This window comes from Diceros bicornis, chromosome 4 (assembly GCF_020826845.1).
Source record: "Diceros bicornis minor isolate mBicDic1 chromosome 4, mDicBic1.mat.cur, whole genome shotgun sequence".
Classification (NCBI taxonomy): Eukaryota; Metazoa; Chordata; class Mammalia; order Perissodactyla; family Rhinocerotidae; genus Diceros; species Diceros bicornis.
The window spans coordinates 74,394,897-74,419,228 of NC_080743.1; the positions used below are offsets into that span (position 1 = coordinate 74,394,897).

The 24,332-nt window shown below is 50.8% G+C and overlaps 1 protein-coding gene across 1 annotated transcript in view; it reads right to left on the reverse strand.

Moving 5' to 3' along the window:
* The window catches only part of PLXNA2 (plexin A2), a 213,163-nt gene that overhangs the window by 185,213 nt on the left and 3,618 nt on the right, over positions 1 to 24,332 (reverse strand). Inside the window, exon 2 of the mRNA XM_058539765.1 lies at positions 901 to 2,168. Coding sequence (XP_058395748.1) covers positions 901 to 2,088 — 1,188 coding nt within the window. The 5' untranslated portion in view covers positions 2,089 to 2,168. The remainder of the gene's footprint in view (positions 1 to 900; positions 2,169 to 24,332) is intronic.

Here is a 24,332-nt window from a genome sequence, read left to right on the forward strand (position 1 = left end):
GATCATGGTGACCAATTAGATGGCAGCAACTTGCTACTCACAGGATGATGCTCATTACAAATTTTCTTGACTCTGCTGTCCTCAGGTCTGGATCCTGAGCTACCCTTCCTCTCTTCTTTTCCCTTTGCCCAGACTCCTGATTCTTCTTCTCCAGTTGTCATTCTGTCAGTTAAGCTAGACTCCCTTCCTTCTCCTCCTACATATCCACTTGCCTACTCCATCCCCTGACTTGGCTTCACAGTGGCCTAAAAGGCCCCACATGTACATGATCTGGTCCCCGTGACCTGTGACTGGCCTCTTCTCCTACCATTCTTTCTCCCACATGCTCTGAGCTGGCTATGACGATCTCTCTGCCATTCCTCACACACGCCAGGCAGGCCCTGAATTCTTTGCACTTGCTGCTCCCTTTCTCTGGACTGCTTTCCCAGATACCCTCGTGGCTCCTTTCCTTAACTTCCTCAGTCTTTGCTCAATGAATCAATCCTCTTGGGTACTAACTCTCCCCCTTCTCAGCTTTATTTTTCTCTACAGCAACTGTCACCATTTGAAAGACGACCTGTTTTATGTATTTATTGTCTTGCCTCACTAATGAAATCTCCATGAGGGCAGGGAGCTTCACTGTATGGTTCCCACTGAAGCCAGCAGAGCCTACAACAGTGCCTGGTGTGTAGGAACTTAATATATATATTTGGAATGATTCAATGGATCAACAAACATGCCCCAAGTGTCTGGTATATGCCAGACTCTCTGTTATTAGTTACCCCCTAATAACGTGAGCCTGAAAGCCTCTCTCATTTCAGGCCTGTGGTGGTCTGGGAGCAGGGTGTGCAATGGGGCACCGGCAGGAAAGCCAGAGCCCGAATCTCGGATCAGGCATAGAGCGAGGTGAGTCCTCCTTACCGCCTTGGTGCACTGGACATCTTTCCCCAGCAGCCAGTTGAGCTCCAGGTTGCCCTCGCCCTGGTAGCAGGACTGCAGGCGCTCCTTGATCTGCAAGTTGACGGCCCGGATGGGGAAGGCACAGAGGGCAGAATCATCTGGCGGGTGGTGATATTGCTTCTGCCCTTTGGAGAAGATGGCGAAGAGCACGTCATCCTGGCTGCTGATATTGAAGGCCTGGGCCAGGGAGTCCCCGGGCTTGGCGAGGTAAGCAGCCTGCAGGAGGCGGTATTCCACCCCAGCCCGAGTGCAGCCGAAGGGCAGGGACACGTAGGAGTGGAACTTGGGGTCATCCTTGCAGAGACGTACGATGCGTGAGGTGTAGAAGAGGTCTCCAGCAGAGTTGATGGCCACGCCCTCAGGGGTCTCGGGCTGGACAGTGAGGAAGTAGACGAAGCCTCCGCTGGCGAAGCCGTAGATGTAGAAGATGTCAAAGTGGGAGACCAGGGCCAGGGTGTCGGAGGGGATCTTGATGAGGGAGGAGACGAAATCGCTATGTAGCTCATAGTCGAGCATGGCGGAAGACTCGGGGTCACGGGGCAGCTTCCGACTGGACAGAGTCGGAAAGTAATCCTGCTTTCCATCCACGGCAGTGCCGATGAAGAGCTTGCCATCCTCACCCTCGGAGCGCACGATCACCCCGTACATTGTACCCGTCTTGTTGACGCTGGACAGGTAGTGTTCCTTCTTGTGGGACGGCTCCACCAGGATGAAGAGGTCATCCAACCGCAGCAGCTTGCAGACCCCCTGGTAGAGGCTGCCACAGGCCAGCAGGCGGTTCTCAGAGTAGTCAATGATGAGCAGCTTGTTGACATTGTTGGTGAGGGTCAGCACCTCGCTGCAGGGCTGCACGATGAGGGGTGGGTAACAAGACTTGTTGTCCTCTTCCGGCCCTGTCTTGTGAGCCACCTGGATGGTCAGGTTGCCCGTCAGCTTGTACACCCGGTTGATGGCCCCCACATACACCGCCCCCGTCCCTCGGTGTACAGTCAAGTGGTTGAAGGTCCAGTCACGATTCTCAGAGTGGAAAGTGCTGAACTGAGGCATGCCGGCTGCCTGGGGGGCCAGCAGCACCCAGACCACTGAGAGCAGGACCATAGACCAGCTGTCAACCTCTGCGGCCCGTGGCCAGGGCCTCCACTGTTCCATTCTGAGTGGGGCAAGGACGAGGAGACAGATCCTCTGAGCTCTCACCTACTCCACCTTCCTGGATTGTCCCTCACATGGTTCTGGAAAACACAAGGCAGAGTGGTCAGATGAGAAATAAGTCCTGGGAGGAGTGAATAGGATTGCTTGACCCAGGGTCCCAATCCTGGCTTGCTCTGTGAGTCCTTTCCGTCTATATTTCAGTTTTTCTATTTTTAACATACTTTCTCCCTCCTCGAGATGTTCAGGGAATCCTATTATCTATTTTGGTCTCCCGCCTTTACGCTGTAAAATGCCTTTTTTTTCACTTTATAAAGCATCTCTATTTCTGTCCTCTTAAGACATCATTTTTTATCTCTCAGAGAGGTTAAAAGGCTGTTTAAGTTCACCCAGCCAGTCGATCCTGTTGTCGGACGAAAGCTGGTCTTCCCTACCCAGTTGTCACGTCTGTCCTCTCCCAGTCAAGTGGAAATCTCTCCTGTTTTTAAAAGCTTGTCAGGAAGGCCATCTCCCAGGCTCTCCCCATCAACTGCTCCCAGAGTCTGATAACACAAATATAATTCCTTCTTACTTCAGACTCCATCCCCTCACGCTGCTGTGTTTCCTCACTTTCTCAGGCTCCGTCCTCCACAGGGAAGGAGAAGGGCTGTCACCCTGAATAACAGTGCCTCTTGCTGCCCCTCAGCCTTGTCCTCTCCAGGAAGAAGAATCCCTGATCATTAGCTGTTAAAACTGGTTAGAAAAGTGAAATGCGCTGTGGCCAGTAGGACCAGGATTCCCACACGTGCCATTCAGGAGCCTGCAAAGCCCCAGGGAGATGGGTGGACAACCCCCCTTGCTTCCCGGGCACAGGAGGATGCCAGCCACTGCCTCCCCAGTGAGCGGGCGGCCAGGTCCTGGGGAAATTGCTTCAACTTCTGCTTCTTTGCAGGTGGAGCACAGGGGGAGCCAGCCTCCTCGCTAAAGGGGATGGGGGCTGGCTATCCTACTCCTCCAAACATAGGGAGGAGCAAAGGGAGACACGTTGACGGTCAGTCTTGTTCCAGCCACTGCTGTGGCCTCGGGACTCTTTCAGGATCCGTGAAGTCAACCCCGGGGCCTCAGCCTGCCCTGCCCGAAGCCCAGTCAGTCTCCAGTCCTGACTCCTTTGCTCCTTCCCCTCCCTCCAGACCCCCAGGCTCTGCAGCTTTTCCATATTCCGAGGAAGCTGGCCAGAGGGGCAAGGTGGGGCTCCCGGGAGAGCTTCTGGAGACTCCTGGGCAGGGGGTGGGAGAGCGGAGCCTGACCATCACTCTAACAGCACTGCTCCTGATTCATATGGAGAGCGACAGTGGTGGCAGCAGGCAGCAGCAGCAGGAGGGGGCAGTGAGCTGTCTAGCAGAGAAAGCTTTTCTCCAGCTGGACAGATTGTCCGGCAGCCTTCTCAGACAAGCCCAGACAGAACTCTGGGCACACGAGCCAGCAGGGGTGGAAACACCCAAGCCAAGGATGAAGAATTTGCTCCAAGGCAGCTTAGGAGAGTCCTGCCTCCTTCCACCCCGCCCCACCCCCACCCCACCCCCCATCTGGCTGGACAGGGTGAGAATGAGAACAGATGCCACTTTGGGCAGCCCCACGGTTTTTGCTCTGTATCTTTAGTAACTCTCCTTCCTCCTCCTCAACTCTGCATCCTAGGCCTGACAGCCACCACGGTGCCAGAGGTGGCCCCACCTGACTGCTCTCCTCCAACCAGGCTCCACTGGGGTGTTCTGGGTGATTCATGAGGCCCCAGGCTTCCTTGGAAAGAGGAAGGCAATGGCAGCATGAGGCCCAGGCTGACCTCAGAGACTCGGACACAGCCCTTCCGGCCCCACGCGCACACCGGCAAAGCCTCCCGACAGACAGAGCTTTCGGTTTGAAAACCAGAGGTTATTTTTAGCTGTGTCCTGGGGCCGGTAGCAGGACGTGAATTCCTCAAGAGGAGCTGTGGAAAGGAAATAACAGAATCCTCACATTCCCCAGCTGCATAGGGAACTGCAAGAGGCCATTCTGTGCACGCCCCTGTCTCTGGGTAGGAAAGCTCCTTTGGCCTCAGGTGGAGGGCAGTGTGTCCCATGAGGGGCTGTGAGGAGGATTATAATTGTTACCTCACTGCTCTTGGGGTTTTGCCTTTTAGAAAGTGCTCTCTAAGACCCTGTGGCAGTGAGTTTGTGGAGTACACTCCTGCCTTCTCCATAACATACACGCACACGTGTTCAGCCTGTAGGTGGAGGCAGAAGGCCTTGGTAGCAAAGATAACACCAAAGGACACAGGGTGAGGTTAAGATCAGCTATCTCATCTCTCTGCCCCATCTTCTCCAGAGACACAGTTTACATAGTGAGTGGCTTTTGTTATTAGGTAGAATTCGGGAACAAATTTGGGACCTTGGGCAAGTCAAGTCTTACCTCCCTTTCTGGCAGAATGGGGGTGACTACAGTATCTACCTCTCAGGTTGTCATCAGAGTAAATAAGATAATGCAGGGAAACGTCTTAGCACAGTGGCTGGCACACGGAACGCTCAACTTATGCTAGTTGTTAGTATTATCATTGAAGCCACCGCAGGAGACCGCACTCCTGCCAGAGTTCCTGACTTTTTTTTTTTTTTTTTTAATTTTTATTTATTTATTTTTCCCCCAAAGCCCCAGTAGATAGTTGCATGTCACAGCTGCACATCCTTCCAGTTGCTGTATGTGGGACGCGGCCTCAGCATGGCGGGATAAGCGGTGCATCGGTGTGCGCCCGGGATCCGAACCCAGGCCGCCAGTAGCGGAGCGCGCGCACTTAACCGCTAAGCCACGGGGCCGGCCCCTGACTTCTCTTTTTGCTCATATTCTTTCTTTCCAAGGGAATGAACATTGTGTGCAGACCTTTGATCCCGAGCCCTCCCTGACTCTGTGAAGGGGCTCATCCTGGGAAGCATGTGTCAGGGGAAAGGCACTAGATCCAAGGTGATCTTCTCTATTATACTACTGCACAAGTCCCAACATAGCCTCTCTGCAGCCTGCAGGGAGGCTGGTGGAGGTGCAGGATCCTGAGAGTTGAACTATGAATGGGAAAATTGGCCTGGCGGCTAGAAGGCATGATGTCATGGGGCAAGAGGAAGAGTGGGGGACACAGGAGCCCTGGATTCAAATCCTGCCTATGTCATCCATGAGTTATATGGCTTTAGATTAGTCTAGCATCTTCCTGAACCTACTTCTTGATCTTAAAATAAAGGGTTTTTGAATTAACTGATTTGTAAGATTTCTCCTTTCAGATGAAATGATACCTTGAGGCTTGCTTCCTTCAGCTTCTACAGTCTGTGATTGTGATAGCAGCTGAGGTCCTTCTGTCCTACCTGGTAAGACTGGTTAGGCCAGGAGTTCTCAACAGACCACTACAGGTGGGCTGTTTTCCTTTCACTCCTCAATCAGTGTCTGCTCTGGAACAGACTGCCCCTGGTGACCAGCCAAGTGAATTCATCCCATGGGGCTCAAAGGTCACCCATCTGGGAGTAGCAGGTGCTGGTGCCTTGGAGTCAAGAGAAGGCATGGTCTCCTAAAGTACAGCAGTGGCAGGGAAGACTCACACTCCACCTTGGGAGTGTGGCTTTCACAAGGACAACTGACTTCAACAGCAAGTTGATAGCCTCCGTCTTTCCATGCCAAGACTGATGTTACCAGGTGGCTGTTCCAAAGCAGGGCCCAGCTGACAAGGATCAAGTCTCCCACCCAAGTTCAGAGGAAAGGGGAAGAGCACCCACCTTTGTACCTTTGATGAGAGGCAGTGTGGTGTAATGGTTAAACGCATGAGCTCTGAATTTAGATGTATGCTTGGATTCAAACAGAGCGGATAGCTCTGTAAACTTGGTCAAGGTACTTAGCTATTCTGTGATGCTGTCTTACTATCTATATAAAACGGGATTAGTACTAGCATCTACCTCATAGGATCATTATGATGAAATCAGTTAACACATATAAAGCACTTAGAACAGTGCCTGGCACATTTTAAGTGTTTGAGATACATCAGCCTTTATTCATAGTAATTTATTTGTCAATATTTCCAGCTCTTCACCTCCATTCATTCCTTGATCTGTCTCGGAATGAATTTTCCATCCTCAATTTGGTAGAAGCCAGTAAACACGGGCCTGTGACTTTGTACACCTAGCATTTCCTCCTAACCCCAATTTTCTGCGAATGTCAACCTCAGGAGTTTTCTCTTAATCGTGATGCCTCCTTCTTTCTGTCATATCTCCTCTCTCTGTCTAGTTTGTAAAGTCACTTTGTCACATGCATTGTCAAGAGCCAAAAGTTGCCTACTCTCTGTTTTCTTCCCAGCCTCCCTCTCCCCCACTCCAAGTCTCAAACCAGAACACGTTGCTCTGGGACACTCGCCCTAGCAGTGGAGCTAGGCACGACAGCTTACTCAGAGTACTCCCGATGCTAAGGAGGGGCCACGCTTGCCTCTTTGGGAAGCAAGTGTCACTAAATATTTTATTTGGAGGGCCTGATGACACCATCTCCCCGATCAGGATTCAGGAGGCAGGTGTTGGTGACAGCCAGTGAAGGCATCTAATACCTTCCTGATCAGCTGCTGCAGGCGTCAGTGGCAAAGCAGGGAGGAAATGACAATCAAGCATCTCCAGTTCAGCTCAGTGCAGGATTCTCTCCACCCTCTGTTGCCTTTTTCAGGAGACCTGGGAGCACATGCCTCTATGCTTTCACTTGCCCGCCCTCATTGCAAAAGCAGCTGGTAGGAAGAGGAGTCAGAGTCAAGATATGATTTTTGCCAAATTGAGTCCAAGTTCATGATAGTAGATCTCACACCCTGGGACCCATCTGTAGCTCCACCACCACTATCTCCATTCTATCATCACTGTCACCACCTCCATCACCACCACCTGCACCATCATTACCAGCACCATTCTGGCTATGATGTTTTTTATAACAATAACAGTAAAAGGTGATTATTATTACGACTGCACCTACTAGGTGGCTCACACAGCCAGGATCCTGAGGACCCAGATGGTGACAGAGAAAAGGCAAGCATGGCAACGAGGGCTGTGATGTCAGAGGAGTTAGCAGCTGCTCCCGGGATTCACCCCAACCTCCTTCCTCCCCCATGGCAGAAGGAAGCCCGTCCTCTCCCTCAGCTCTCCTTTCTAATTAGTAGCGCCTTTAAAGCAGGAATTCAGGGCCAGTGCCGAAGGTGATCATAAGATTACTCCAATCCACTACTTTTTTTTTAAGATGAAAAAAATTAAAGCTTATAGAAAGAGACGAATTGTCCACGGTGACCCAAAATGAGTCAGGGACAAGCTGCAATCAGAACCTAGACCTTGTCACAAAAAGTTTAGTGCTTCCTCCATTGTAGGTGAAAGGGTCCTGGGAGTCAACTATATTCTGCCTCGAGGCTGCCCTGTTTGGGGGAAAAAAGGTGCCTTTTGATCATGGTGGCCCAACGATGGGCAGAAATGAGCCTAGCACTGGGCCTGGATATGGAGGTGGTAGGATTAAGGGGCAGGGGTTGTGAAAGAGACACTGCCAGAATGTCACCCTTCAGTGTTGGGGATAATGACCTCCTCTGACCTGCTCTAGGCCCAGGCAGGCCCAGGCAGCTGTCACACCCAAGAATGGCACCTACATTGTGACTTGGGAGCTATGGTAACCCATGCCATATCCCTCTGGGCTATAGATAACCATATAGACAGGTCAGGTTTAGCTTAAACACAGGAAGCTTCTTCCCAAAGAGTTAGAAATGCAGCAGAATGGACTAAAGTGAGTTATTAAGCGGGGGCATACTGCCAAGAAGACTATGGAATTTTCTGACATTGAATTTTCCCAACAGCTGTCTAGAAATAAGTTTACCCAGAGGCAGGGGATTGGTCCCAATGACCTCAGAAGGTTCCTTTTGGTTTAAGATTTCTATGAATTAAAGCCCATGAGGATAAAATGTCTAAATCTGAGATTCTGGGGCCTCCGCTTGTCCCCTGTGGGTGGAATGATCCTGAAGGACCCGTCATAACGTCATTTGCGCGGCTGTACATGCAAACATTCCAAGCGTCACTCTGTCTAACACCGACCTCAGAGGTAGTCCAGGCACGTTGGGGAGCCCAAGGTGAGCGAGAGGGCGAAGGCAAAAGCCCTGGGTAATGCCGACAGCTGAAAGGCCTCAATTAGAGTGAAAGGAGTTATCTGGTATTTAAATAATTATTAGATTGAAGGAATAATCATAGGTTTGAGCTGATTTTTTCCCCACTGTCACCCTGATGGTGTCTATAATATTATTATTCAAATGCCCATGATTCTCATTGAGAAGAGCCCATGAGAGAGAGGGGGAGAGGGGTGGTGAGCAGGGAGGGGGTGGGAGAGAGACTCATTTAATCTCCATGTGACAGGGCTGCAGGAGGTACGATTAGTCTTTTTCTTATTTCAGCTGTCACTCATGCACAGACACCGAAGATTGTTATTAGCGTATTTTATGCACACGATTTAAAGGGAAAGGGGGGTGGCATGGGGAGAGGGAGAATTTCCTACAGAAAATAACAGGACCAAAGGAACAATTTAGATGTCACTGCTATACCAGCTGCGTTTGCTTCATTAATCGAATGTCATTTTTTCCCCAGACTCTGTGCAGTTATCTGAAGCTAAGTGGCTACATCTCACCCCAGAGCGAGAGAGGGAAAGTGAGGTGAGACAGAGGAGGAAAACGGGACTCTGCCTACCATGCCTTCTTGGCATCTTCCCTTAGAAGGTGAAATAGGTGCTACTGTGGCCCCCTCCCAGTGTGTGTCAACACAACTTTGGGTGACAACGTCTATCCAGTCACCTTCTCTCACTATAAGGGAGATGCCGGGGAGTGGCCCTGTGGCGTAGCAGTTGAGTGTGTGCACTCCGCTTCCGTGGCCCCACGGTTCGCAGGTTCGGATCCTGGTTGTGCACCGATGCACGGCTTGTCAAGCCATGCTGTGGTGATGTCCCATATAAAGTAGAGGAAGACGGGCATGGATGTTAGCCCAGGGCCAATCCTCCTCAGCAAAAAAGAGGAGACTTGGCATCAGATGTTAGCTCAGGGCTGATCTTTCTCACAAAAAAAAAAAAGAAGGGAGATCCCTGACTTGTCATTATATGTGATTCCTTTCACAGGTGGATAAACCAGAGCCAATCTCCAATGACCAAGGAGTAACAGAAGGAAATTCGGGGAGGCTGGGACATTCCTGATCAGCAGTAAGGGAAGAACTCATATTCCGGGTGGTGAGGCAGTGAGGGGCTGCAAGATGGGAGCTGTGTGTGGCTCTCTGCTCTGGCAAAGGGAGGGAGCAAGGCCCTTTGATCCCATGTGACTGCCTGACAGTGATGGACTCTCTACCACTCAGATGGCACAGTGGGCAGATGCAGGGTGACAGGGCGAAGAGCAGGGGCTGGGTCCTGGCGAGAAAGGCAAGATGGCAGGTGTTAAGGATTGAATCGTGTACCCCCAAAATTCATATGTTGAAGCCCTACCCCCTAGTACCTCTGCATGTGACTGTGTTTGGAGACAGGGCCTTTATAGAGGTAATTAAGTTAAAATGAGGTCATTAGGGTGGGCCCTAATCCAACTGATTGGTGTCCTTATAAAAAGGGGACATTTGGACACAGAGACAGACAGGCACAGAATGAAGATGACTGAAGAGACAGGGAGAAGATGGTCATCTAAAAGCCCAGGAGAGAGGCCTGGAACAGATCCTTCCTTCATGGCCCTCAGAAGGAACCAACCCTGCGGACACCTTGACTCCTGGCCTCCAGAACCGTGAGGCAATACATTTCTGTTGTTTAAGCCCCCCAGTCTGTGGAACTTCTTTACAGCAGCCCTAGCACACTAATATGGCAGGGAGGAATAAGGTACTCTAACATCTTGGCTTAGGAATTGTTCTTTTAAAGAAAAGGGGCGTGTGTGTATGCACCCACAAGCACCCATGTTTGAACAAGCTATCACAAGGCAAGACACTTAGAGAGCAGGTCTCTTAACATCTCTGTGAGAACTGAAGGCAGCACAACTCGCTTCCTCTTTCACCCAGCTGAAAGCAGTGGCCCAGAGAACTCACTTGCTCTGCCTCTCCCAGCTTTGTCCCCGGTGGGGTTAGAATTGGGATTGGCCCGGGCCGGCCCTGTGGCTTAGCGGTTAAGTGTGCGCACTCCGCTGCTGGCGGCCCGGGTTCGGATCCCGGGCGTGCACCGATGCACCGCTTGTCTGGCCATGCTGAGGCCGCGTCCCACATACAGCAACTAGAAGGATGTGCAACTATGACATACAACTACCTACTGGGGCTTTGGGGGGAAAAAAAAAAAAAGAAACTATATAAAAAAAAAAAAAAAAAGAATTGGGATTGGCCCATCTCTCACTTCTCGGGGTTTTCCTGCAAAATGGTTCCTCACCTTTTTGGTTCCCCTGCGCTCTTCTGCTCCTTCCCAGAAGAGTCGGTGTGTCACTTGCCAGACCCCAAGAACCCTATGGGATATTTTGTGACTCCAGGCCAGTGAGTGATCTTCTTCCATCCCTACCCCAGCTCCTTTTCTGGCCTGTCCCAGGACCATTGCCTTTTCACTCCTGGGAGGGTTTTTCTGTTGGTTTTCTTCCCAGGTCTCCCAGTGGGCTCTAATCGAGCCCTGGAAACCGTACCAGCTCTCCCAGGGCCTTAGCAAAACATCCAGTGTTTGTCCTTTCCTCTCACAGGCTATAAAAGTTTGGAGTTGTCTCTCTGAATTATGAAGGGCTCTAAAGACATGCACTTATTTGAGGGGTTGCGGAGGGGAGGGGATCGGCTCATTTCTGGGGCACTGGCTGGACTGGCTTTGCAAAGTCAAAACAAGATTCATTACCCTGGGGCCGGGAGCAGGGAGATACACCGCCTGACCCTGCAGACCTGCCCCATATGTCATGGGCCTGTCAGAAATCTCCCAGAATTCCCTTTATTATCTAAAGGTCGCCACCCGGGCAGCGCTGAGAGAGCCCACGGTATAAACTAAACTACAAGAGCAATCAATTTCAAGCAGCTGCCTTCCCTGCCGCCCCTCCCCTTCCCCCTTCCGTGGGCTCTGCCCTCTTCAACCCCCTCTGGGGGTGGGCTAGGGAGAAGCACCGCCTTGCCACGGCCACCTCACCCCTGGGACAGAAAGAATTTCTGGAGCAGCAGGCCCTGGGAGTGCGCCTGCCCCTTGAACTATGGGGGGCTCAGAAAGGTCACCCCACTTCTCCCCTGACTCTAAACTGGACCCTGCTTACACAATCCTAGTAGTGGGACTGCTGTTCTGGTAGGTATTATGGGATTAAAGGACAGGAAGAGGAATTCTCAAGCTCCTTCCAAAGGCAGGTAAGGGAATAAAAGTGGGGATACGGCTTTGCTAACTCTAGCCCAAATTTCTGTTGGGAGGCCTCATACCCTAAGGGCCATGAATAGCATAATAACAGCAACACCCATTTGTTTTCTACAACAAAAGTAATAAAGAAGAGCAGCTCTTATTATTATTTCTTAACCACCTGCTACGTGGCACACTGTGCTAGATTCTTTGCATATCAATGGCTAATTTTGTGATTACCTTGCAAGATGGGTATTATTCTTCCCATCTCACAGATGAGAAAATGGAATCTCAGGAAGCCTGAATAACTAGACTGGTATCATTCTGCTAGGAAGCAGAACTTTCTGATGCCCATGCTTTCCCCACTATTCCACATTCCTAGATATTTTAAATTTATTTTTCAACCAAACCCTCTTATTGCTGGTCTGTGAAGACTCACTCGAATGTTAAGTAAGACTTGGTGAGTACTTTATTTTAAAGGTCAAAACTTGAGGCTCCCATTTTATTTTGATAATGGAGCAGGGCTGGGGGTGGGGGTGGTGTGGGTTGTAGTTACCTGTTACAAGGTGGAGTTCAGGGGTGTTTTGTGGCAAGAGGTTTGCTAGCCAGCAGTCACCTTTCAAAGAAATTCCAAACGACCTTTCCAAGGATCCTGGAGATGTATCTCCTGCCTTTTCACCCCATCCTTACTGTACACAGAAGAGCCAGAGACTCTTTGAGATAGAAATGGGGAGGACAGCAGGCCACAGGGTAAAAAGTGCCCAATTAAATGGTTAAATAAATTACAGTTACTCCACATAATGGCATATTATGCCGCCATTAACCGTAATGTTTTCAAAGAATAATGACACAGTTCCAATGCACAGCAGTGAGAGGGAAAGGGAGGGAAAAAACGGGGGAAAGAAAAAATCCAAACAAAACACCAGGCGTTCATTTCAGCTCTCAAGCAGTGGACTGGCCCTAAAACCCCACTTACTTTCCCCAGAAACTGTCCACATCTTTCTCCTCTTGAAGAAAAATTTTAATGGCCCCTAGGAGTCCCAGGGTGAGAGTACTTCCTGTTTCTCTTGCAGACCCTCCTGCCTTTCTGCCCCCAGTGGCTCCCAAGGCCAGCCTCTAAGTGCTTTAGGGACTTCATCCTTGCATCACGGACAGTGGCCATTAGTGCCAGAACAAGGTACATTTTTTAACACTGTCCATTTCCAGAAGTCAGGGTTCCCCAAAGTTCAGAAGAGTGGGCCTCTTTACCAGCAAGCCTGGTATTGCTTCCCTGAAAATGGTGCATGTAAGATAGTCACAGAGACTATCCATGGAGAGGGACCCTGGTGAAAGCCACTGGCAGCTAAAATCCAGCCATAGCTATCCTGCCAGGTGTGGCCTTGTACTGCTTCATTTCTTGTGCCTTAGACTCCTTGTCTAACTTTGCCAGGCACAGGGCCAGAGTGTGACATCCACCTACAGAAACACCTTCTGTTGTTCAGATAGACTCAAGGCTGAACTGTTAAGCACCCAAGTTCAAGTCCTTCCCAAGCTGGCCCTTCTGTCTTTCTCCAGCCTCCCTTCCCACCTCTCCTAGAGTGACTCCACTCCCAACAAACTGGTTCATTTGTTGAGTCCCCAGAACACCTTGCACAGTTTCACCTCTGTGGTCCCCTCTTCCCCCTGTGTGGAACGCCCATTTCCACTTTCTTCTTTCCATCCAAACTTTGTCCATCCTTCAAAGCCTCGTGAAGCCTCTAGGACCTCCCCACCCCCACCCCATCTCTCCTCCAAAGTCAATTAACTGCTATTTTTAGCACATGCTGCATGGCAGTGTGGCTCTCTTTTTTTATGTGACTATGTCCTATCTTCCCATTGAATTAGAGGCTCTTTGAGGGCAGGAACAATACCTCGTGCTCTTCAGCATCCTGTGCAGGGCTAGTGCGATGAGTACTGTACTTAGACTGAACGATGGGGAGCAAGGGCGAGAGGAGATGGGGATGCTCATTTGCTTTTCTCATCTACTAGTCTGCCCTAAGACATGGTTTAAACTAACACACTTGGCTTAATGATTTGTCATAATTGATCTTTTGGAGGTAGTGAAGAAAGGAGTAAACTGATTGGGAAGAATCCTGGCTGTTGTTCATCTTGAACCCACTGGGCGAAGAGCAAATGTCATTGGTTTGGTGGATGAGATGGGGAGAAGCATGGAGAAGAATGAGAAGATACCAGCTCTGCCTTTGAAGAATGCACAATGCAGATGGCTTGTGCAGGAAAAGTCTTGGCAGGAGAACTCCAAAGCCACAAATCATATAATATCATAGATCACATAAAAAGCATTTAGTAATAAATGGCCAATTGGCAACTTAAAGTGATCAAGAGCAGAGTGGGGTGGGGTGAGATTCCCCTAGGAAGGTTTCAGAACAGGCTCATCTACAAGGAGGTCAGACTCACTATGGCGTGCCAGGCAGCAGGTACAGAGAAAAGGCTATGAGCTTTGGAGACAGACCTGGGCTCCAGTCTTGCTGTATCACTTCCTAGTTCAGTGACCTTGAACATGTTGTTTAACTTTTCAGAACCTCAGTTTCCTCAGCTGTAAAAGGACACCTCACAGGATTGTGGCGAGAATCAATGAGCTAATGGATGTGAAAGTGTTTTGTAAACTCTCCAGCTTTGAATAAACACCAATTACTCTTGTTTCTGTTTTTGGAGACACACTGGACAAGGGCATCATCTCCTTGGCAGTGCCGGCTGCCCTGTATGATGGCGAGAACGCTGAGGGCTCTGCTTCAGCCAAGTGAGGAGTGACTCTCATGCACCAGAACATGGTGACCCAGCTCCCGAGATCCTGGCCTCTTGGAAGGAACTGGGTGCTGCTGGGCCCTGGTAGCCATTCTCCCCAGTCCCCTCGGCCCCAGGCTGTCCAGATCACCCCCCACTTCCTCTCATAGCCTTGAGGGTGATTTAAGGGCCACTTCTGCTGCTCTTGGTGATTCATGCAGGCGCACTTGGCAGAAAGAGGAAAGAGGAAAGTTGGCCCATTGGAAGAGGAGGAGGAGACGATGCCGAGGATGGTTCCCGTGGCTGGAGCTCCACATTCTTGGGGCTCTTGCCATCCTGGGTCTAGCCAGCATGTCGGATGAAATTCCCCTTCCTTATCTTCCCCTGCCTCTCCTCCTCTCCGGTGCTTTTCTGAACCGACAGCCAGCCTTCAAATAAAAAGCTGTAATTCCTTTTTATGAGGAAGCTTCTTAAGCAGGCTGTGTCCCCACCCTGTACCTTCCCACCTTCCATCTCTATTATTTTTCTCTCTTTGTCTGAGACTCTGAGCTCTTGCAGAAAAGATCCCGAGCTGTCAAGCAGCCCCTCTTAAGTAACAGGCACGTTCGCACGCGCACACACACTGAGCAGGGGAAGTGCTGTGGAGCCGGATGAAAGAGACACGCGGAGACTGCGGGGTGGATAGCATTCTGGGCAGAGGTCTGTGCCAAAATGCACACGCACTCGGCCTGAGGGACCCTTAACACCCAGAGTGGCATCAGCCCCTCGGTGGTGAGCGGACAGGAGAGAAGAGACTTTTGAGGCCCTTGCAGCCTTATCAGCTCCAGGCGTCTAGGACCCCAGTCCCACCGTGAGGGAAAGTGAAGGGCACAACTATCAGAGAGGCTCCCAGCACAAGGAGAAGAATGTGCTGGAGGGGAAGCAGGAGGGAACGGCAGGCCGGTGCAGCATGGGGGGACCTGGGGCAGGAGATGAAAAGAACTCCCTGAGTGAGAATCTGGTCGCCGATGATGAATGGGGTGTGAGAGAGGAGCTTGGAAAAGGGTAAACAGCCAGGAGGGAGGGAGGGGTGAGGAGAAAGAATGTTGAGGTCAAAGAGCAAAGAAAATGCTCCTGGAGTGATTGATTCAAGATCCAACATGTTGCACACCCGGATGGGTGCACATAGGCACACAGATGTGCTCGGCCACGGCCTCCCCTCCCACGCCCCTGCCAAGGTGGGAGCAAGTCTGCTTTTCTCCCAGACCCATTCTGTGCCCTCTGGACAGCTTTTCTTCTGATGTTTTGTTCTGAGGCCCCAAGGGACCCCACTGTAACATAAATGAGCATTTGTGCAGTGATTTCATAGTTCACTAAGAATTTCACGTACATTATCCATTAACATACCCCTCACGCAGACCTATGAGAGACAGCAGCATCAGCAGCAGCGTTTCACAGGTGAGAAGACTTAAGCATATTCGAGGTGAAATATTTTAGTGAAGGTACCAGATGCGGAGGAAAGGCTTGAACTTGGGGCTCTCAGAGTTAAACATGTCACCCTGCTGCTCTGCTGCCTGGAGTTGTAGATGCCACCAACTGACACCTTCAAGGAGAGAGCACTCCCTCCAGAGATCATCCTCTGCCTTCAGGTAGGGGAGACTCTGCCATACTCGGGGTACACTGTTAGCACTCTTCTGGAATGGCGGTCAACTCAGACCTGAGTTCTTGGGGACCCCCTGTGAAAGAGGAAAAGGCCTGGCTGGGAGCTTCTGGTCATCCACCAAATGACATTTGGCTCTCGCCCAGCCCTGGCTGGAGGGAAGCACGGCTGAGGAGGGGCTGAGGACTGGAGACAGCCTCAGGGGCTGGCGCTGGTGGTGGCAGATGGAAAGGGTCCAGAAGCAGGACTTTGCAGGGAGGGAGGCTGGGGTGCCAACGTCCCCTCCCCACCCAACCTGCTATTATATGTGGTGCAGAAAACTAGCTGCTGACTCCCCCTCTGAAGACCAGGACATTTCCACAGTCCCTGCAGCCAGACCGAGAGGAGAGCACAGGCAGCTCCTACCTGCCCCTGACTTCTCTCCCCACCCATCTCCTCCCAGCTCTCTACCCGGGCCCTGGGCCCTGCTGCGCTTCAATTCTCAACCCTGGCAGATCACTGATTAATTCAGGGCTGTTTAATAACCCTTCTATTTCGATGAAACAAGCTGTCTTGTTTTCTTTATTTTTAACACCGACTTTCGTTTCTTTGCTAAGCATCTTACTGTCATTTAAATTTCTCTGTCTCCAACCAAGCTGATAATAGACTGGAGCGAGCAGCTGCTTCCGTCCTGTTTATGACAATGATGAGAAGTTAGAGCTGTGCAGGCAGAGAGCTGACCAAGTCTCGGTTCAGAGGGGTCTGTCCCTGCTTGTAGAGGGAGTGCTCATTTTAACGTGATTAGGAGAATTCTGGCTCCAGGGGAGAGCAGGGCTTATCCCAGCCTAGCCTTCCTGGCACCTTACTTTGGAGGGGTTTCGTGGGGGTGAAGGTGTGAGAACCAGCTCTATTTACTATGGAATTAAGGCCAGCAGCTGCGGGTCCTCACGGACTTGACACTCAACTTCACTCCTCAACAGCGTCTTTTCCTCTGTTGAATTTACCAAGCAGCAAATGGGAAGACTCAAGGTTAGAGGATTTGGATGTGGGTGGGGATCTCAGCCATCACCTACTACACCTGTCTGCTCCACACAGGCATCCCTTCTTGAGACCTGGTCTTCACCTTCCAACTCTGCTTGAATTCCCCACATGATGTAGAGCTCATTCCCTCCCTAGATAGCTCCTTCTGGGGCTGGATGGCTCTAGTTAATCTCTCTCTCTTCTGTCCTCCTGCAATACTTATATTTAACTTGTATGGCCATTATTTGTGTGCATTCCCTTTCTCCTTTGGCACACTGTAACTCCTCAAGAGCCAGGATGGTGACTTGCCTTCTTCCCATAATACTTGGCACATAGTCGATATTCAATAAATGTTTGTTCAATCAAATTAAACTATTTGTGCCAATTTCAATCTCCTTGTAAGTATCGTACCTTTCTCCTACCTGGGCAGGTGCCTGGTGAAGCTTCCTGTTTTTCTCTACCTGGACAAGTGTTCTGCCTCTTCCTGTCCTTAGGCCAGAAATGGCTGCTTCCGCAGGAGCCAGGGCCCCACTTTGTCCTCCAGGTCCCCAGGGACTACACAGCTGGTGGAAAGCTTGGCCAATGAAGCTGGGGGCATGCAGAGGAAGCCAATCAGGTGGCCTGGACCGGGTCATCTAGATCCCAATTCTGCCTCTCATTCTCTCCGGGTTCGTCTGAGAAAGCTCCCAGGTGCATGGTGCACAAACCCTGGCTGGCCGGACACTATCCGCCTCTCGCTCCCCGGCAGCCTCCCAGCCGCACAGTCTGCAGGCAGCTGCTCGGGTCATTGTCTCACCCTCTTCAAGTTGTGAATGCTGAGTCTATAGAGACGGAAACACAAACAGTGCCCACTGTGCCTCTCAGGGCGGGGGGGGGGGGGGGGGGGGGGCGGGGCTCGGCCTTGCCCGAGCCATTGACTGTGCAAATAGCAAGGCTTGCTGGGGATGGAGGAAAGCTGGTTGGAGCTATTTAAGAGAGGGGGTCTTTCTACACCACACCTCCTAGCGCCATGGGGAGGCAGTCGGTGTGTCCTAAGGGCCAGAAGAGTGGCCGAGAAGGGAAGAGGTCAGTTCTCAGGGAATACTGCTTCACCGTGAGGTGCTTGCCTGCTCAAACCTAGGAGAGAGAGAGACGGGGGAGGTCGCTGGGTACCACCTGTCCAGCTGGAGAACAAGAGACTGGAAAGAGAAGGTGGCTAAGTGGGCGAATCAAGAGAGTGTGCTGGGCTAGGCTGGGGCACACAAACCCCTCAAATGCAGAGCCTCGAATGGCCACTTGCTGTGTGACTTGGGGCAATCCACTCATCCCGTGTGCACTTGGGTTTCAAATTTGTTATGTGGACCTAGGTAAAAGCTGCTATTACTCAGAAACATTTCCCAAGTATTCTACACATAACACCTCCTTTTGTAATTCTGTTTTCTTGATAACAATTTGGAGAATAAAGTCGAGGCACCTTGTCACACTCATTTTCCACAGCTGGCTCTAGAACAGTGCTGTCGAATGCACAGGGCTCTCTCCTCTCAGAGCCACCTTCCCATGCTCTGCACTTCCAACAAGGGACAGGGCCCCTTGTGCTTCAGCTGGGAGGGCCATGCAGGAGCTTCTGGGGCTAGCAGAAGAAGCTGATGTGTCTCCGCAGACATCCTGCTATGTTCTGACTAATGATCAGTGCTGGCCAAAGATCCAATCCCTGAGCCCCAGGTCACGCTGGGGCTCAGGGGCCCAGCTCCTGCTAATACTCTTCCTGCTGTGTCTGGCCCATTCATACTCACGCTCCGAGGAGCTCTCTCTGCAGGAGAGATGCAAGCCTTATTGCAGGCAGGCAGCCAGAGGCCCAGTGAGATCTGCCCCTTCCCCTACCATAGGAGGTTGTCTCCCAGAAAAATGCCAGCTTACCAGTTCTACGACAGTATCGTTCACGTCTACTCTTAGACCTGAAGGCATCAAAACCCCAAGGGTAGCAAGTTCAGAATTCAAATTCCAGCCCCACTGGTTAAGTGCTAACCTTGATCCACGCACGTGGCCCCAATGCGAGATCACCTTTGCTTTCCTCTCAGTTTCCAGTCTCCACTGAGTCTTCAGCCTTTTATCTATTTTTATATACAAAAACCTTTAGCACACAGATTTTCTTTAAATAAAATCTTATTTTTCCCAGAAAATTCCAAACAAATTCAGAGAGAGGGAGGAAAAATGTCCCTAGCTCTGCTTTATTCCTGCTCTAAATTTTAGAACAGTTTTGCACATTTGCAACAATTGTCATTTTCCCGAATCCCCTCACACCATCTTCCTATTCCTGGCTCCAGAAACAAAGGCAAATAAGGGCGCCGGAGGAGTCATGAAAAGCATTCATTCCCACTGTACAGATGGAGAAACTGAGGTGCAGGGTAAGGGGCAAGAGCCAGCTCTCCCAGAGTGTCTTGCGGCTCCTCCTCTCATCTCCCTCCGGTGACCAGGGAGCAAATGGAGGATAAGCACTGGCCGGCAGGTGAGAAATCTTTTAGGAAGAGGGAAGAGCTACAAGTGTGAAGGAAGGCCCTTTGTTCCCGTGTGTCAGGACCCCATTCTGACACCCGTCTCTTCCTGACCATCTGTTCTGATGCCCCTCAGTAGGGCCTGAACCTCCCACACGAAGGTGCCGGGTGTGGCTTCCCAGATTCACAGGGAGTTCAGATCATTTTCTCTAAGTCTCTCACAGCTGGGTCCTTGGGCCCAGAAAGCCGAAGAAGGCTTCACACCCTGGGGGTCACTCAGAGTGGGGCAATAGACTTGAATTTTGTTAATTCCCGGATAAACCTCAGGGGGGTGTTTGCCTAGCAGAAACCCTGGGGGCGTGGGTTTAATTCCACAGAGTCCAGGGACTTGTCAGGAAGGTCTAGGCGGCTGGGGTGAGGGTTGGGGGCCAGTCTTGTCAGTGGACTGTGAAATCCTGACCGCCTCTTTCCTGGAAAACACCACCACCTGCCAACGTGGAGCGGGGACCAGGGACCCGGTAGAACTTGCTGACCCAGGAGAGGACTCTCCTGTCTGGGTACAGGGAAGGAGCCTGGTCTTCCTGTCTGGCTTGGCCAGACGACCCCAAAGTTCAGAAAATAGGCTCTTCTCCCTCAGGTATCTTTGTTGCTCAGGAGAAAAAAATGGGAAGCCCGGGGAGCAGTCAGGGGAGGTGGGAGGTCAGAGGCCAACGTAATATTTACCCAGCCCAGCCGAGGCCTTTCGCTTTTATGAAGCAGGAAACCACTTCAAAGCGGCAACGTCCCCTTTGCCTCTTCTGTCTGCCCACTGGTCCTCCTGCCTGGATGGGGCAGGCAGGGCTTTTTCACCCACCCCTTCCTCTCCTCCTGAACCTTCTGCCCTCTCTCCCTTAAAGGGAGGAGCCCTCTGCTCTGCCTCCCGCTGAGAGAGGTTCAATGACTTGTCCATAGTTGCAGAGCAATGACAACACCTGGGTTCTGCTGACATTATGAGCCTGTCTTATCCCCGGCTTTCTCATTTTTACTCGGACAGTGAATCGTCTGCCACACAGGACGTGGGGGAGGCACTGGAGTTACAGTTCCTCATCCCAAGACCCCATTCCACCACCAGAGCAGAAAGCAGAAACTGAGGGTAGAAGGCCCTGGAGACTAGAGTCTAGTGGTTCTTCACATTGAGGGGGGAAGGTCATAAACTCCTTCTCTTCCGAAATATACATATATATATATTTCTCCCCCCACATATTTCTTGAAAGCATAGACTTGCAAGAGTTTCAAAGTCTTCTTAAAGCCCAAGTATGCACCTAGTTCTGTCCATCCCAGGACAGGGGTCCCCCCACCCCAGTCTTGATTTGAACACTTCAAGATGCAGGAAGACCACTACCTTCCATTATAGGATTAGAGCCAGTTTTTACATTGAATTGAAATCTGCCTCCTTCTAACCTCTCTCCCTTTAATCCTCCTCTGCCTTCTTTCTGGAGAGAAATGGTTCCTTCTCCAGGCAGCAAACATGGCAGAGACGGCTGGTGGAGTAGGCTCTCCTGCTCAGCCAAGGTGTAGGGGTAAAATCCAAATTTTTTTCTCCAGTCCGATCTATTTAATAAATTCATTCAGATAAGAGTGGGTGAGTTAACAGCAGGGTGCTGGACACTTAAATGTGAATACAGATGAGTAATAACATGGTTCCTGACGAACCACACTGACAGTCCACGCTGCCAGCTCTAGGGGACCAGAAAGGAATGCAATTTACATAGAATACAACATGAAAGCCCCTCGGGAGTGTGCGATGTGACGCTCCTGCTCTAGGATGTTGACAATAGAAAACCAGTTCAGTGTTGTTAGCTTAAAATCCAGAGGAGAATGAGGGAAAAAATGGTTGAGGGTAGATCTGAGAGGTTGAAGAATGCGAGAGCATTAGATAGTCATTCTTGACAGGCAACTGTGACATTCTCAGGCAACTGAGTCTCCTGGAAATCTATACCTTCCACTGACTAGAGCAAAAGCTTCCAGAAGCTTCCGTGCCTTCATTTCCTCTGACCTCCCAGTACACAGTTAACTCTATTCTGCTTACACTAAAGTTCTTTGAGGGTACCTGGCTTATGTAATTCTCCCTCCTCCCAGGATTCTGTAAGTTTCTTGAAGGGAGGATCTACTGCGTGTTCATCTCTGTACCAGGAGCATTCCCAGCACTACATAAGTGATCGATTTCTATTTGTTTAAACTTAAATGGATTCCAATTCCTGCTTTCGGGGTCTTCCTATTTGGCTCAGTGCAAGGGCAAGAAGTGTGGTGTAACAACTCAAATGTGAAGATTGAAGTTGGAGGGGGTGTTGAGTTCTTCCTCACTCCTCTTTTTTCTATCCCTCCATATCCAAGCAAGAAACTAGGGTGGGAAAAGAGCCTGTTTAAATACAAAAAGAGAAAGCCTGGGAGTTGAATTCCCCAGACAGCGCAGAGAAGCACTGGAGGTGCCTCTGTCAGAAGCTGCTGTCCTCTCTCTCCAAGCTTCAGAGGAAACGTGTGTGTTGGAGGGGCACAGAGGAGAGAGGTTCATCCACCGGCTATTCAGTCTGAGCCCCAGGATCCCTCCTCCTTTTCCTTCTCGAAGACAAGTTGAACTTTCCAAGGGCAACTCCACTGCCTTTTATCTCTCATACTGAAAGTAATTTTAGCCAAGGAAAAGCAGGATTAAACTTTCATAACATGATACATTCATCTTGTTTTTCTTTTTTCTTTTCTCTCTCCTCCCTTCCCTCCCTGCTTGACCCCAGGTACATCTGAGACAAAGGGAAGCCCATATTAAATATCAGAGGATGGTCTCAGATCTGAAAAGATGCTACTTTCTGGCCCCCTGCCCTTCCTAAAACTTTAATATTTTTCCATATCCCTGTTAGACAGTTATTATCTCCTCAGATGAGAAAAGCCTCTGGACTCTGCTCTCTCTCCATATTGTCCTCTGCTAAAATGAAAGGGGGAATTAAAATTCAGAGAAAGGTTCCCACAGAGAAAATGAAGACAAAGATGGAATCAGTGATAACAACACTGACATGCGTTGAGTTCCTGAAAGGTCTTTTTAAAAAAGTCTCCTCAGGAGCAGTTTTGCCACCACCTGAGAGGGTTTCAAAAATCCGCATTTAGGGAGCTGGAAGAAGGGAAGGCATGTGAAGGCGCCTTGGGGATGAGCCAAAAACTTGTATTGCTGATAAAGAAAGGCAAGAGCTCTTGGCGGGCCAGCCAGCCAGCCGACTGGACTGCCTGCTAACTGGAGAATGCATCCCCCCTACCCCCCGCCCCCCGCCCCCCACCCCCAGACGCATCCTGTCAGGACAGGCCTCTCCCTGAGCTGCTAGCACAACCCGGGCACCTCCGCTTAATGCTGCAGGCGCCTCTCCCACTCCCCTGCAACCAGACGGGGGCCCAGAGGTCCCACTGGCAACAGGACCCTACCAGTTGTGGTCTCCGGGTAGTGACAGCTGGGAGTTTCTAATATATCTCATCTATTTTTTTCTTCCCCCCCCCCAAAAAAAAGCACAAAAGCCACTGTTGAGGGCCAAGCCTGGTTTTCAAGAGTCCCCTCTAGTGGAGGTAACTTGCTACTTCAGCTTCCCAACTCAGCCCACACAGAGCCTGCCCTTGTCTGGGATGACTGAGAGGAGCCCCCTTCTGCCTGGACTGGTCTTTCCCCCTCCTTGCCGTGTTTGCTCTGGGCTCTATGCACTCCATGCACACTGTCAGTCTCTCTGTCTTTATCTTCCTTTTCTTTCCCCCTTGCCTCTCTCCATTTATCTCTGACTGTTTCCACATCTTGACTTGAAGCTGTCCACGTGTGCCTTCGCTCCCGCATCTCGGTCTGTATCTCTGGTCCATCTGCTGGTTTTTTCTGAAGTTCAGGATGCCAGGTGTGACAAGCTGGAAATGCTTTGACAAGACCATGGATCAAATGCCCTAATCTCAGAAGCCCAAAACAGACCCAAACCAGATCACAGGGAGAAACACGAGGGCAATCAAGTGTTCCTGGAGGCATAGAACTTTGGCAAAAACTGCCTCCCCATCTCCACCCTCCAAGCACACTTGGGCCTGGTGAGTTGATCTATATGTCTGAAGCAGTCCATAACTGTGCTTGGAGCTCCTGCTTTGAAGTCCTATGTGACACCAGCTCGCTCCCCTCAGTTAATGCTCCCCACCACCCCGCCTGCTTCCCAGTCTCTGACATGCACCCTGCTATGCAAACAACCTGCGGCAATGCCTGAGTGAAGGGACAGCTGGCAGGGGGTGGGAAGAGGGTGCAGGTGCCAGGGAAGAGGGAGAGAAAAGGTGAGTGGGGGCCAGGACTGAGGCTGGGGCTGAAGGCCATGAGGGGAGACAGAGCAAATGTTCTGTTGGGGCGAGAGAGGAAAACCTGCTGGTCCTCTAGGTTTCCGAGAGATATCCTTCCACCCAAGCGGGAGATATGGCCAGGGAAGGGCAGGGGGTTAATGGTTAACCAACTGCGGGAGCAGGGAACTTGCCTTTCAGCTCTCATCCTCCCTTTCTCCTCTCCCATTACACTCTTACCCAGTAGGGACCCTGCTCCCCAACAAAGAACTTTCTCGCCTCTCTTGCTGACCTCAAATTCCAGATGGAACAGTGTGGAGCTAGATAAAGAGGTTCCATATGCCCCAATGCCAGGGAATGGGGCCCTAGAGAGCCTGAGGGCTAAGCCGAGGAGAAAGAGGGTGTCCTGTTCTTACCATACATCCCTCCCAGGCCCTTGGGACCAGCTGTTTGACCCCAGGAGGAACAGCCTCTCTCTCTCTCACCATGGGGCTCACCTTCAGAAATGACCGAAGAAGAAGTGAACGCACACCCACCCCTCATTTACTCTAATCAGGCATGAAGTCTTTGTACCTAAGGGAAAAAACTGTTTCCCATAAGGGAATCAGTTCCATTCATCATTGTTTGAACTGAGCATATGTGAAGGGGAGAAACAGAATATTCACATATAGTGAATTGATAAAAGACTGCCCCCCTGGGGAGGGTGGTAGTGATGGAGGGCAGGGGGTGTGCAC